Raw genomic sequence first — 15,441 nt, 5'->3', positions numbered from 1 at the left:
TTGCAGAACTAAGGGGTTAAGAGGGGAAAGGGGCGTGCAGTGGTTTATGGCTTGGTGGGGGGAAACCTTAAACCCCTATTGCTGCCAAGACAATGCATTGTCAAACTATGGCCTCACACATTCCCTGGCACAGAAACACACAGTCAGAAGATGCAAACTGCCTTAGCTCTCTTCTACTCTGCAGCTGCAGGAATGTTTTTGGAGTGAGTATAGACATTACAAACTTCTGCTAGCCTTGGTACCATTTACAATGAAGCCACAGTGATGTGGGGCTTTGGCATGAGGTGCAATTCCCCCTCCCCCTCCAGGATTCTAGGTATTTACTTAGGCAGGCAGGTCTGAGCTGCTGTGGCTTCACTGCTCTTTTAGCGGGATTAGCTGGAGCACAGCTAGCTTGGAAGCTTCTCTGCGTGCTGCTATTAAGCCTTTCAAGCAGCTACGGATGTTGTGATGCTGTAAAAGTATGACACATGCATTTGAACCATTGTGTGGCCCTGGATTAGACGCAGCTAATCTTTCTTTTTACTTAGAAGTTAATTTCTTTTTCCCTTCCTGCTTTCGAGTTAGATCTATGACTTGATTTCATATTCCCAAAGAATGAATGTGGCACCCAGCAGGAAGGGTGTAGGCAGCAGGACAGGGAATAGTGTTGCTGTGCTGTCTCTGAGTGCCAGTGAATTTGTGACTAACTGTAAATTTGTTAGATTCTTCCTTACCCCCCAGCCAGGTGAAACTTGAGGTAGTGAGGGAGAGGAGCACTTTAGAAGAGGGGAGGAAAAGGAAAATAAAGAAAAGGAATATTAAGTTTGAGAAAACCAAAAGAAAATGAAAAAGGGACAGATATGAGAAAGGAGGCGAGAGGATGGAAGCGGTAACTGAGGAGGGGGGTGGTGGAACAGACTCATAAAAGCTGGAGCAAAGCAAGGCCAGGGAGGCCATTGCTGGCAGCACCAAAGGTGGAAGTAAATGCTTGAGGTTTTTAGCAGAATGTGTGAATTGATGATGAGCTTTTGTGTAGCCCCAGGTAGTTCATTGCACCTGAAGATTGTGCTTGGTGCAGGAGAGGGATACTGTAAGAGAATGTCAGAGGGCCAGTGGTAGAAATAGCTACTCTTAGGTGTGGAGAGGGCTTGTTTCTCTAAGTTACAGCTGCTGCTCTTCTCTGTGAGATGGGATCTCTTACAGGTTACCTAAAGAGGAGGAGAAAGGAAGCCTGCTGGTGAGGTGAGAGAAGCATGACACACACAGAGTAACGTCCTCAGTATCTCTTTCTGGTGCTGTCTCAATACAACGTGTTTGAGCCCATCACCCTTGTATGCCTACCCTTTTTCCTTAGTTGTCCCTTGTCAGCAGTTGTCTGTTGTTCCTGTGTTTCATCTTTCTCTGGCTTTGATGGCTCGGTTACTGATGAGTTACTAGCTGGCCCTAAAAGAAGAATAAGAACCCTCTTAATGCTCACCCTATCTGAGACACTGGCTAAGAAACCGAGTGCTCTTGCTTGGGCCCAGCCGCTGTCTCCACTTGCCATCTACAACAGCAGCACCCAGAGCAGCTGGAAGTGCCGAGCAGGTGAGCTCTTGGCTCTCTCTTTGCTCTAGTCTTTTTGCTCCCAGGTGGAGCCTGAACAGCCTGTGCAGCATTGTGCTGGGTTTAGGAGATCTGAATAACCCAGTTTCCCTAGCAACAGTGGTCTCTCTAATCACAGAGATACAAGTCTCTACCTCCCTTATTAGTGTTAAGACTTGCATAGTGTATCTGGCTACGGTAATACTTTGCTTCTGTTGGAAAAAATGGTAGAGTAAAAGCAGGAAGGTCCTTCTGCCTTGGAGATAATTAAAATCTCCATAGGTGGATTTCAGTGGTGTATGCAGCAATAATAGAAAAAAAAAGAGATTATAACTACTTCTAAGCTTTTTTTAACGTGTAAAGGATCCCTGGAGGATACAGAAATAAAGTTTTAAATTCTGTGTGGAGCTTTCTATGCACAGATCTCATGGCATTCTGTGACACTGATAGATTCATTCCTTGTTGAGATGTGTTATTTTCATTTTTATGGTTAGGGAGACAAAGTGATTCAAAGGTAGACTGAATCTTGTTGCAAAGCTAGGAATAAATCTCATCTTCTGAGGCCAAGTCCTCCACCTGCCCTTTCCTTCAGTTTCAGATAAAGGTTTCCCTGTGCTGTAGGAGACAGAACGTGTTATGGAAGGTAGAAGTGTGAAGCCTGCTTTTTAGCAGGAGAAAGTGAGGAAAGTGAAAATACTGTGATTCACTGCAAGCCTTTCTGCTAATATATTTTAGTCTACTTTCACTCCCCCATTAACAGAAGTGGAACAAACTATAGATTTTGAAAGTGAGCATTGGGAGTGAAAGAAATATTCCTGCCTTAATTTCTGCACAGCAACATGGTCTTGTTACTGCAAACCAGGAGAAACTGGTTTGGATAAGAGTAGTTTGAAGAAACTCCTGAATGACAAAGAACTCTTGCTTGATCAAAGGCATGAAGCCTACATAAGCGCCCAGTACTGATGTTCCTCCTTGGATAATGCCAGTGTTAAATTGCCAGTAATATCTTGCAGGCTTCTTGGGTAACAAAGGTGCGCAAGGGACAGCTGAATGGAAAGCAGATATCTGCACTCCTCTACTGAAGTTATATGGTGTTAGGGGTTTTGTTGGCATGGTTTTGTTTGTTTGTTTGTTTTTAATATGGCATAAATAGTGCAGAGATGCAAGGAGAAACCCATCCTTCTTCCTACTTAGAATTCTGGTTTCTGAAGTCAAAACAGTCCCCTAACCTTCTGGCCAAACAGAAGACCATCCATCTTGTGTATGGGGAGGGTATTTTTACTTTTTCTTTTCAGTGTTTCCTTGCCTGTTTGGGTAGTGCAAGGTGGGGACCATGCTGTCTTCTCTTCCACATTCTTTCAACCAAAGAGCTTTTGAAAATTCCATCATGAGATTTATTTGGCTTGCAGGTGTTGTAGATGTTATCTAACTTCAAGATATCTAAAAATCTCTTTTGTTTGTGACCGAGCATTCTTATTTCAGCAACTCCCTTTCAAGCCTCTATTTACCAAATCAACTTAATAGGGTGTCTTCTAAATGGTTGGGGAGCTCTGGAAACCTCTAACATCTAGACAAAAGTCCATTCCAGAGAACATGTATCACCTTCCCCCCCCCCCCCCCCCCCCCCCCCCCCCCGTGGTCTTGCACAATCTAATGGGTCTTTTGAGGAATTCTGGGAGCACGATCACAGGTAATACCATGAGCCGGTAGGTGACATGAAGCTTATTGAGCTTGTTAAGATAATATTGCCACGATTCTTCAGCAGCCTAAAGGCCTCGTATACAGCTGTTATTTAGCTGGGTGGTATTTGGTACAAACCAAGACAGAGGCTCACTTCTACAGTGAGTTTATTGTTGGATTTTCAGTATATTGTTTGCATAAATTCCCTAGACCAGCTCTCCCTCCTGAATAAGCCACATGGATCAAGTTTTATTCTGTTCCACACAAAGTTCACATCCTTTACTGGAATGAGTCATGCTTTAACTGAGTTTACTGTGAGGGAGGAAAGTGGGCTTTAAAATGTTACTCCTCCACCCTGCCTTAGTGATGTATAACAGGATTATTGGTATGCTTGGCAGCTGCTGCTTATTATTTTCACAGAACCTGGATATTTGTGAAAACAAGTAAAAATTGGTCCTACTTGTGTTCAAGTGTGAATTTAATGGATAATTTTAAACTTAAAAGACAAAAAAGCTATTCTTTTTTTTGTGGCTTTGTCTTCCATAAGGCTTGCCTGCTACTGTAAAAGTGGATCTAACTTATCTCCCTGTGGTTATTTTTCAGTTTTGAGAGAAGAATGGCATTTTGTGGCTTGTAACTGTGTTGTGGTTTAACCCCAGCCAGCAACTAAGCACCATGCAGCTGCTTACTCACTCCCCCCCTACCCAGTGGGATGGGAGAGAGAATCGGGGGGAAAAAAAAAGTAAAACTCATAGGTTGAGATAAAAACAGTTTAATAGGACAGAAAGGAACAAAATAATAATGATAATAATAATAAAATGACAAGAATAATAAAAAAAGAATTGGAATATACAAAATAAGTGATGCACAATGTAATTACTCGCCGACCGATGCCCAGTTAATTCCCAAGCGCAATCCACCCTTCCCACCAGTTTATATACTGGGCATGATGTCACATCGTGTGGAATACCCCTTTGGCCAGTTTGGGTCAGCTGTCCTGGCTGTTTCCCCTCCCAACTTCTTGTGCCCCTCCAGCCTTCTTGCTGGCTGGGCACAAGAAGCTGAAAAATCCTTGACTTAATATAAACACTACTTGGCAACAACTGAAAACATCAGTGTGTTATCAATGTTATTCTCATACTAAATCCAAAACATAACACTGTACTAGTTACTAGAGTGAAAATTTACTCTATCTCAGCCAAAACCAGGACAAACTGAAAGAGGAGGAGGAACTCTACCATTTTGGTATTCAGTGGCCATGCATGGCTGTTACTGTTACATACCTCTGGGCATTGACAGGTGAAAGTGCTTCACAGGCCGGTGTAACTCCTGTGTAAGGTTGTCTCCAGCTTCTCTCAGGCAAGATGTATGTGATGCGATGCCACTGTGCAGAAAGCAAATTTTGGTCCTCTGTGTATATTTCTTTGTGCAGAGAGCTAAAAGACCTTTTAACCTATGGTAGAGGGAGCTGCTCAGTGTGTGTCCTTAATATAGATTTTTGCAGAAACAGTCTCTGTACACAGCTACTGAAGATACCAGAATCAATTGTACTACTCATCTTTCCTGCAGAAGTTCATTGATATCTCGTGCAACAATGGTTAATTTGACTCTTCATAGCACCATCCTTTTTAGTTTGTTTTTTTTTGGTTGGGTTTTGGGGGAGGCGGGGGGAGCAGTGGTTTGTTCATTTGTTTAAGGAGTTAGTCCCAAAATTGAGGCAGAGGGGCAGCCAATAGAAGAGGGCCTTTTAGGATTTTATTTTTGGCAGTAGGTGCGTTCCCTTGACATGTAAGACCTTTCTTTCCTAGTTCTCTTGTTCCTGAGAGGTCTGGAAAGAGTTATGTTTCTCCCCTGAGCTATGTATTATCTGTGATTGCTAAACTGGCAGGGGCATCATCTGTTCTTGTTTTACAGAAAAAACAGGGTCTGTTACCCTAACCCGCTACATTCCTAAACCCAGACTGCATAACTTTTATGGAGACTGCAAAAGGATTTATTTTCATGCTAATGCTTTTGAAAGAAAACTTGAGGGAAGGAGCTATAATTAAATGAACACCAATGTTAGGTATTAGAAAGGACTTTACCTTTTAGGACTTAAAATGAGTGAAGTGAACATTTGGTGACAACATGAGTTTAATTAAATTTATGCCTCCACTTGATCTATATTTAACTATCGCTGACACTGGGTTTACTGATAAGTAATCATAATAGCTGGGAGGCAGGCAGTGCCTTGGTTGACCAGTCTGTCTCCTGTCCAGCTTGACTCTGACCGGACAGATTTTTCTCCTGTGTTTTTACAGATGCTTCATTCAGTGGCACACCACCTAGCTATGCGTATGATGCAGACCGTGCTGAAGAACAGAGGCGACATCATGATATGATGCCCTATATTGATGACTCGCCATCATCCTCACCCCATCTCAGTTCCAAGAGTCGGGGCAGCCGAGACACCCTATCTTCAGGGTCTCTGGAATCTACAAAATCAGTGAGTCTGAGTCCTTTCCTGCCTTTTTGGTGTCAGCAAAGCCTTGTAGGTTTGCAAGGGGTAGACAGCTTTAACAGGAAGCAAAGACAGGGACTACTAGCACTGTAGGACAGATTACCTGACATAATATAGCAGTGCCTGATTGATACTGTATATATAAAGCTAAATTGTGGCTTCTAGCTGATGCTAAGCGTAAGCTTCAGGGATGAGTGTTGTGTGTATGATTTTTTTTAAGCCTCAGTTTTTCACCCTTTTTGAATTTTAGTGGAGAGAATTGGTGATTAATTGCTGTTGAGAGGGTCTCTAAATACCAGATATCCTGGAAAGGAGGCTCTGGAACAAAGCATCCTACGTTATGATGTTCATACATCTGTGCGTGTGGGTTGTCATTGCCTTTCACAAGGAAAATAAGAGTTATTTTCAGGTAGGTTAAAGGCTTTGATAAAGCATCTAGAATATAAGATCTGTTTCCTTTACCCTGTGACAATGGAATAAGAGGAATTAAATCTGCCAGCTCTGAAGTATGGTGACTTTGGGTGGGAGATGGCTACTTCTTATAACAAATCTGACTATTCGCTAAATAGCTATCTATATAATCAATTATGGTAGATAAAAAGTTCAGAAGGGACCACCTAGCCTAACCTGTGGTTTGATGTGGACCTTCAGGCTATCTTGCTTTATTTTTGCTTCAGGTTCAGTAGCATGGCTATAGCTTGGAACTTAAGGAAAATTTCTATTTTTGTTTTCACAATAGTCTTGGTAGAGAATCTGCTGCTTGCCTTGGTAAATAACTATTGAATGCTGTCTTCACAGTCAAAGGTGTCTTAGTTTCAGCTTGAATTAATCTGTTTGACTTTCAATCTTTGTTTCTCTTTATCGTTTTGCTTCCTAGATTGTAGAGCACTTCAATCCCAGGTTGCTGCTTCCCTGAGTATCTTTGTCATCTTCAAACTTTTGGTTTCCCTAAGTCATTCATAAAAGTGCTTAATAGCACAAAGACAACTGTCACTTCCTTCCTAATGTATTTCTAAGAAAGCGTAGCCAAACAATCTTGAATTCCCACATTGTAAATGACACTTTGAAATCTGTCATTTAAGTGGTTTAACTTATGTGTTGGCTTTATCTTGTTCTGTCCTATTAATTAAGATGTCATGGGAGAAGATGGTGGATATTTTACAGGTATCAGTGTACATGTAAATCAACACCATCACCTTTATCAGACATTTATCTCGCATCAAAACGATGTCGAGTCTGACAAGTTCCGCAAACCATTGCTACTCAGCATTCATTATATACATCCTTCTACTACTCGTTATTGGTTAGTGCCATATCATATGCTTCCTTACTTTTTCTAGGATGAATGTCAGATTAAGAAGCCTACTTGAGACAGTGTTGTTCTTGTTCTTTCTCATTTATAAAAGTGCATTGTCAAGATCTCTTAAAGCATTACCAAGTACATATATTGTTGACATTTGCTTAATTTTATTTGACTGTAAAGTATGGAATCTAGTTAGCTGCTTATGCTTTAGTCTGTTAATTCTGAGATGCTTTTTTATCGCTCAAGATGAGAATTCTTGTGATATGTAAGAGGCTTTTGAATGAAGAAATGATAATTAGTAAATTCAAAAGCTCCAAGAATGTTTTAATGTTGGCTTGAGACTTCCAGGTTATGTTTCTCAGGATGAAGGAAAAACACTATGTGACTACATATGGCTGAGAGTTATCTTCAAAGAACTAGCTGTCATAGTGCCTGTGACTGGGGGCCTGAAAGAGACACTGCCTAATATTTAATCCTCTTCTTTACTTCTTTGAATATTTCCTCATAAGTATTTAACAGGAGTTAATTTCAAATTTACCTTAATAACGCTAGAAGGCTGCCTTTTTAAAAATAATTTTTAACACAAATGGCTGCTTTCTTTTTTCTGACTATAAAAAGGTGTTTTATGGCTTCCAAAAGAAAGAGGTGTCCTGATACTGATTAAACTTCTAATCGTGAACCTCAGCCACTTCAGTTGATCCTCTCTGTAATTAGTCCACAAATGGCAATGCCACTCATGAAGGACGGTCCATGACAAGGAGGAAGAGAATTTATATATGGTTGCAGTATTTCCCAAACAAGTTAAACTTTCTGTCATCACAACTTGTTACATGGCTTTTACTGTAGTTATGTTTTCAGCTGTAGCGGAAAAGACATCAGTAACAAAATTAAGTGTCAAACACGCTGTGCTGAGCCAAGCACTTAAAATGTATTGGATCAGAAATACCAGGACGTATGTCTGTTCTATTTTCTTTTTCACTATGCTTGATTAGCAGAAAACATTTTTTTTACATGTATTTGCTTTTATAGTTGTCTCCTTGCCCTTTTACTTCTTTCTTAGGTGCCTGCAATTAATTCTGAAAATTTTAGATTGTTTTTATGACCAGAGTCTAGGAATCAACAGTTAACTGTATGTAACAACACAGCACATGCACTATATACACCACTTTGACAAAATACTAAGATTGTGAAGTCATTCAGGAGTTAAGAAATTACTGCGGTTATCCAGCCTTGCATTGTGCCTATAGCCTCGTCTTGAATCATAGAATATCTCAAGTTGGAAGGTACCCATTAAGGATCATCAAGTCCAAGTCCCTGCTCATCGCAGGACTACGTAAGACTAAATCATCTGACTTAGAGCATTGTCCAGATGGTCCTTGAGCTCTGACAGGCACGGTGCTGTGACCACTTCCCTGGAGAGCCTGCTCCAGTGACCGACCACCCTCTCAGCGAAGAACCATTTCCTAATGTCCAATCTGAACTTCCCCTGATGCAGCTCCATTCCACTCCCTCGTGTCCTATCGCTAGTCACCAGAGAGAAGAGATCAGCACCTCCCCCTCCGCTGCCCCCCTTGAGGAAGTTGCAGACTGCGATGAGGGCACCCCTCGGCCTTCTCTTCTCCAAGCTGAACAAGCCAAGTGACCTCGGCTGTTCCTCGTAAGTCTTGCCCTCCTCTGGACACACTCTGATAGTTTGATGTCCTTCTTACAGTGAGGCACCCAAAACTGCACGCAGTGCTCGAGGTGGGGCCGCACCAGTGTAGTGCCGAGTGGGACAATCGCCTCCCTGGACCAGCTAGCTGTGCTGTGCTTGATGCACCCCAGGACACAGTTGGCCCTTTTGGCTGCCAGAGCACACTGTTGACTCGTATTCCACTTGCCATCAACCCAAACCCCCAGATCTCTTTATGATAACTTTCAATTACACAATCATGTCCTATTTTTTCTGTGAGGCTCCTGCATTGGTCAGTGTATATAGTGAATGATACTCACTGGATTCAGTATTTTATCTCTAGAGCTATGTGTACACCTTATTTACAGGACACTGTGCAAACCGCTCGGAGTACAACAGTACTCATTTCCTTTTGGCATAACCATTAACTCCGAATGCAGTTGGAATGCTACACAGGTCTTAATTATCCTTGCAATGTTCCTGTGAGATGAGAGAATGGTATGTTCACTAACCACAGGTAATCAAGGCAGACAGATTATAGGAAAAGTGTCTGCTAGTTTTGGCTGCTTAATGTGAGATGCGTAATGTTCTACAAAACCAGGTTCTGACTTTTAATGCAGTTCTCTTCACAATTAAAGTAAAATCCCTTTAATTTCACTTGCAACCAAGTGTTAACAACACTCCAGTCAGGTACCCAGAAAATGGAAAATATTGCAGACGATTTTTTAATTTTTTTTAAATGTAATTCAAAGTCATTTGCTTAGCATCACACTGACATAGCAGCATTCCAGTGTGATGTTCATCTACCTTATCCATGAGACCAGCCTTCCTCTTGGAGATTGGGTTGTTGCTGTCTGGCTGTTGAGGGCATTTTGCTTTGACTTATTTTGTGGGCTTGCTGTGGGCTTTGTATTTTTCTGCCAAGTGTTTGAAGTCCTTCCATCTCCTTATAGCAGCTATAGCCTTTGGTTGGATAGCACATCAGGGTTCCACCTGGTCTACCTAGCCACCATAGAGAAAGTGCAGAGTGGCAAAAGCAGTGTCTCTAAAAGAGAATGAAGCAATATCTCCTGCACTACTTGTGGAGGGGCTTCATGTTATTCCCTCAGCATATAGGGTGACTTGAGTCCCAGTGCTTCATGTTTTGTGTTCCAGGAACCGAGTGCCGCGATTGACTCCCAGAAGGTTTGTGGTGTTTACGCCTTGTCATTTGGGATCTGTTTTCCAATCCTCCCTACCACCTGCATCATATAAGCAGACTAAAAGATGCTGGCTGCTCTGCCTCCAAACTGTACCACTTCAGCCACCTCTTATGTATTTATATTCCACCTGCTGTGTGTCCATTGCACAAACATCTGTTGCTATCCAAGGAGGGTGACAAGAGGTGCACCAGCATCAGTTTTGTCTGTGACCCAGAGAGGACATAATCAACATGGGCGTTTATAGTGTGGATCTCAGCATCCCTTGATGCGTCGTGCTTGTGATAAGGAGGCCTTAACAAATGTTTGCGTTGAGCAAGCTAGGTCGTACCCCCTCTTCTGGCTCTTCCAGAATCTCATGCTGAGCTGCTGACGCATGTCCTGGCATAAAGCCAATGCTTTTGCCAAACTTTGACTGTTGCTCTGAAGCAAGCCTACAGGGGGAAGAGGAAAAAGGAGAAATAGGTTCCACTAATGCTTAAGTTGTTTGTTTATTTAGCTTGAGAAGTGATTTAATTTTCCTGAACCTTGCTTTCTGTAACAGTTGAACTGTTGTGATTGAACTTTCCAAAAATTCTGGAAACCTGTCTTGGAAAACGTCAGCCCAAATGTTTGCCAAATAAGACTGTGCTGGTAGCTGCAAAAGGTGTCAGACAGTGTTTGTAATAGGTAGTGATAATTCACTCCCAGAAAGAGAGAGAATATGTCTGTCTTCCCCAAACAGCTAGGGTGAAAAGTAGAGAAGACACCTGGATAGAGCTAGAGGACAGAGGGAGAACTTGCTACAGTATTCTTGGGGCACAGGAAAGTGTTGGGACAGCTGGAAAGTTAGTGACTGGCACCCTTCACCAGAGAAGAGTTATCGCCAAGAGTTTTGGAGTGGATAGTTTGCAGCTTGGAGAGAGGATGGGAAGCTTCAGTCATCATGATCCTGTTGCTGCTACATGGGGAGAGATTACAGCAATAGGAAGAGCAGAAAGAAGAAAGGCCTTTCAAGATCAGCTCACCAACAAAGCCAGGCTCAAAGGCTTGTGTGGAGGTGGGCGCAGGGCTGCCAGTGGAAAAGCAAAGCTGGTTCCACCCCCCAGGAAATGGAGTCACTTCTCTAGAGTTTAGAAGATGAGGTTTTTGCCAAAATAGATCTCTCCGATTCTTGTATATATCACGCCCAGGAAGGCAGGAGTGCTAAAGCTGAGCAACTAACTCTGACTTTCTGTTCTGTGTGGAGGGGAAATTGGCTGGCACTTAAGGATTTCCAGGTAGAATTTCTCTTCCCTTTTCTGCTGTGCAGTCTGTGGTTGGCGCAGCATTGGCAGCCATTACCGGTCCTCAGACCAGAATCTTTTGTTCTCACTATCTGCCAAGCTATGCAGAAAGCAGGGCTGTAGCAGAGCAGGTTGTGGACATTTCTCCTAGCTTGGTCCCAAGAGGGTCCAGAAAAGTTGACCTCTGAAGCTACAGCAATAAATGGGATTACTGCTCTGCTTGGTACTACTGTTCCTAGCTTGTCCTTCCCTCTCCAGCATTGCCAAACCCTTCTCCTTTCTTCCTCTCAGTATTTGGTTTTGTTTGTTTGGTTTGTTTTACTGTCACTTTCGTCTCACCACCCCCAACAGATGCAACTTTTCTTTTTTTATTCTCCAACTCTTTGCTCCTTAAGGGCTCTGCCTGGATGTACAACCCTTCCTGAGGAGAGCTGGCACACCAGTACTGATGTTATAAATAATGTTGGCTCCTCTCCCTGCTCCTTCCTCTCCCTGAATGGAGCATGATTGGCTTGATTACAGAATTTGCCCTGTTTAATATCACCAAGACAATGAGACACCTCCAGCCTGTTTAGCAGAATCTTTCAAAGATATTTACACTTTAAAAATGGAAAGAAATAGTTTTTCTCCTTTGTAGACTGTCAGCTTCTTTCTGAGATTCTGAGCTGTCCTTACGGGAAACCTCTCCTTTGAACGCATTCATTGCACAGCATGTGAACACACTGTACCAAAGGAAGGTCTGAGAGTTAAAGTGCCTTTTATACGCCCACTTTGAATCACTGATTCTCTTTACAGAGCTGTGCCGGCAGCAACCACTTTGCAAAATCTTATGTGTTGTGGTTTCTAGATTCTTAATCTGTGTTCTTCTAACATTTGCAAGAAAACAATTATTGCTGTTAATTTAAACAACAGCCAGAAAGCCCTGAGTTCTTTAAACAGAGTCAAGAAGAGCTGAATCTGTCTAATCCTTGGAGCTGGTGAATCTCAGGCTTGCAGTAATTGAATACAACATGCAATGCCAACCTGGTTAGTAAACTAAAGTACTTAGGCTGACAAGCTGTAAACACATTCAAAACAGCCATGGCTCCGGGCCACTGTATGCATTCTGTCTAATATCTTCAGTGCTTCTAACCACTCTGACTGGCCTTGGTTCAGGTCAGAAGATTGCATTTATGACTGTGACTCAATCTTTTGGTTTTTCAGTCTTTGGAATAGCAAGAAGCACCACCCAGTTGAGAAGAAAACACCAGAAGCTTATAGGCATGAGATACCTGGGAAGCTTCCTTTATACTGCTTTCTACCTTCCTTTTTGTTTTCTTTTTTAAAAAATGTAGTTCATTAGGAGTGGAACCAAAGAACTGGTTTCTTGCTTGCTTATCCAGAACTGGCTGGGTGTTGGGTCCTCACAGCTCCCATGGCAGGCAGACAGGAATGCTCTGGCTGCTGCCTTGTGACAGTCTTGTAAGACAGATTTATTCTGAAACATGTGGGTCAAGAGGTAGCCAAGAGATGGTAGGGCAGCGCAGAAAGGCTAGAAATGGATGCTGGCATCAAAGAGGTAGGGACAGAGTCAGAACATGAAATACTAGTCAGACTTGTACAAGTGAAAAACGGGCCAACCAAGCTGGTTAGGAAGCATGGGATGGACTGCTGACCACCTGGCACTCCCTTCTGAGTGGTTAGAGTTTGCCAATACAGGTTGCTCCCACATCCTGCTGGGAACATCCCATCTGCACTTTGGTCAATAGGTGTATTTTCCCCTAGCTGATGTGGTCTGGTGGATGTGGTACCAGCTCCTCCCCTTGCCACAAGCAGCTCAAAGATTTTGAACTGCTTCCTTCTTGCCAGGGTAGGGGAAAGGAGTTCTCAGCCTTGGCAGGTCTCCCTGGACTGGTGGGGAGCTTGATACCTGCACCCAGGATGTTTCTTCTCTTACCTGCCCTTCTGCCTGGAGTGCAGAAACAGAGCAGTCAGTGAGGCTGTTCTGGTCACAGCGTTGCTCTTTGTTTCCATCTTTTGTCAGATATGGGCAAAGCAGAAAATGCCCTTGGCACTGGGTGCATCACATCTTGGCGTGCTGTAAGGGGAGAGTGGAAGGACAGTCTCGCAGTATCTCTGCCTGCTAATTGCTCTGTCTTGTTTTGGGTGAGCAGGTGAGCCTGTTCCCAATTCTGTAAGTGAGGAATGTTGTAATACCAAATAATAAACTTGCTCCTCCTGATGTTGGCACCAGCTCCCAGTGAATTTCTCAGTCCTGGAGTACATTTCATAACAAGTGTGACTTAAAAAGCACCCCGAGGCTGAAGAAGCACAGGGGCCCTTTTCCAGATGTTCATCCAGCAGCAAGAGCTGCTGCTCAGCGCAGTCCCAGATGACATTGTCAGAAAAGGCTTCCCTCAGCAGGAAACTCTTGTCAGGGCACTGGCTTTCAGGAGGAAATACAGAGTGGCAGTACAATGCAGACAGCAGTGCCATGGTGTCGTATTGATCCCTGACACAGCAGGAGCAGCAGGAGATCATCTTTTCACATATGAGGAATCTGTATGTAAATTTGACGTACTGCATTGGAAACCTTGTAATGTGCTATGTGATTGGTGGATAAACTCCCCTGAGGGTTTCTTCAGCAACTGCTGTACTGTAGCTTAAAGCAGCCAGGCCCTGCCCTGTCTGGCTGCATCTGAGGCTAGAGTATTGCAAACATCACGCTTGGAAAATGCTCCTCTTAAAAAGGGTTAGAACAATACCATGGACTTTGCAAAGTGACCTTGTGGTAATGGCCAGGAAGGAAGGCCTCTAGCGTGTCCTGGGAGATGTTTGTCTCTCTGAAAGTACATCTCTTTTAAAGAGAGGAAATTAACATTCAGGCAGAAAATGCTGTCTCTGTCAGCTGACGGTGCCCAGCAAGAACTGACTGGTAAATTAAAGCTTTTATTTGTGAAGAGGAAAACTGCTGTGCCACTGTCACGATGGGGAAGTTTGAATCATTTAAATAACTTGCTATTGTGTGCTGCTCTTTACAGATGTTACAAACATACCCAGCTGATTTTTAAATCCTCACCTCCTCCAAGAGAACCTGCTAAAGATAATTATAGTGCTGTGACAATATTGACCAGTTACCTCATCCTCAGCAGTGGGGACTTTGGAGCACTGTTAGTTATTCTCAATGCTTCTTTGTGAAGCTGCATTTTTCTTTTGTAAGTGTTGTAAGAATCTTTGGAAACCAAGAGGTATTGTGTTTTTCTTGCACGAGGACTGCTACATCCCTGCCTCTTTGGATGAAGGGAATCTTTGTTAAACATCTTAGGGTTGTCTGTTTTGATTACGTGTATGTACCATGCCTCACAAAATGGTGCATGAGGTGGACATCCAGGTACTACTGGTACAGAAATCATAAGGAATGGTCATAATGTTGTTGCACACTTCTGTTTGAGCTGTAACAGGTAGTCACACGAGTGCTCTGTAGATGCACAGAATCTGTTGCAGCATTCATTTTACCATGTAGTTCGTCACTGGTGTTTTTCTGAAATCTTCTGAACACGACTGCTGAATTACAAATTCCTAGCTTCTTTGAGATGCCCTTTCAAGATTTTAAAAGGCACTGTGGTTCTTACTGAACCTCACTGAAGGGTGGGATGCAAAGACAAGTTCTTCTTTCCATGTAGTACCTGACGTGTGTGTAAATTCTACTCATTTCCTTAGAACAGCTTCTGTCTGCCACTTTTATTTAAAAGGTGGTGGTGGTATTTGACACCTCACAAAATTTTTATAAAGTAGTTGCTGCAAGGTCTTTTAGCCTAGAAAATAGCTTGTGAAATTCAATGAAAGAGTTCAAAAATCAGGATGGTTATTTATGAGGCTGAATCCAGAAATATCTGGGAGCGTGAGGATCTGTTTCTTTCTTCGTGTGGTGTGTAGGCTCAAAGTCACACTCAGAATGTGGTAGTTACTGTAAGCTTACCTATAGCCAAGATACCTTCTCTCCATAATGAGCCTCAAATATACAGCAGGCTTCAAAGCACAGGACCCTAAACTAAATAGAGCTTTTTTTGTCAGCTATAGTGCTTTATGTTCTGTCAGTAGAGTGGAGCATACTGCTATGTTTCCTGATCCTCCTGCTGCTGAAATCAATAGCTGAAGATTCCTCTGGATATTAGAAGTAGGATGGAGCCCCAAACAACCTACCCAGAGCCCTTGAAAAGTATCTACCCTTTCAGATCCAACCACTGACTCTATTCTTAGAGACATTTAACAACATA

General features: G+C 42.8%; 1 protein-coding gene across 2 annotated transcripts in view; it reads left to right on the top strand.

Annotated features, from left to right (window-relative positions):
• BCR (BCR activator of RhoGEF and GTPase) overlaps nucleotides 1-15,441 on the top strand; it is a 109,794-nt gene that overhangs the window by 46,932 nt on the left and 47,421 nt on the right. For both annotated transcript variants that reach the window (XR_011326675.1, XM_069795149.1), the window contains exon 2: nucleotides 5,547-5,731. Coding sequence is in view for 1 of the 2 variants with exons in the window: in XM_069795149.1 (XP_069651250.1) it covers nucleotides 5,547-5,731 (185 nt within the window). In the remaining variant the exon portion in view is untranslated. The remainder of the gene's footprint in view (nucleotides 1-5,546; nucleotides 5,732-15,441) is intronic.

Source organism: Haliaeetus albicilla, chromosome 10 (genome assembly GCF_947461875.1).
Source record: "Haliaeetus albicilla chromosome 10, bHalAlb1.1, whole genome shotgun sequence".
NCBI classification, from domain to species: domain Eukaryota; kingdom Metazoa; phylum Chordata; class Aves; order Accipitriformes; family Accipitridae; genus Haliaeetus; species Haliaeetus albicilla.
The sequence above is the reverse complement of the archived record's forward strand: the minus strand, read 5'-3'. Positions and strand labels throughout refer to the sequence as shown.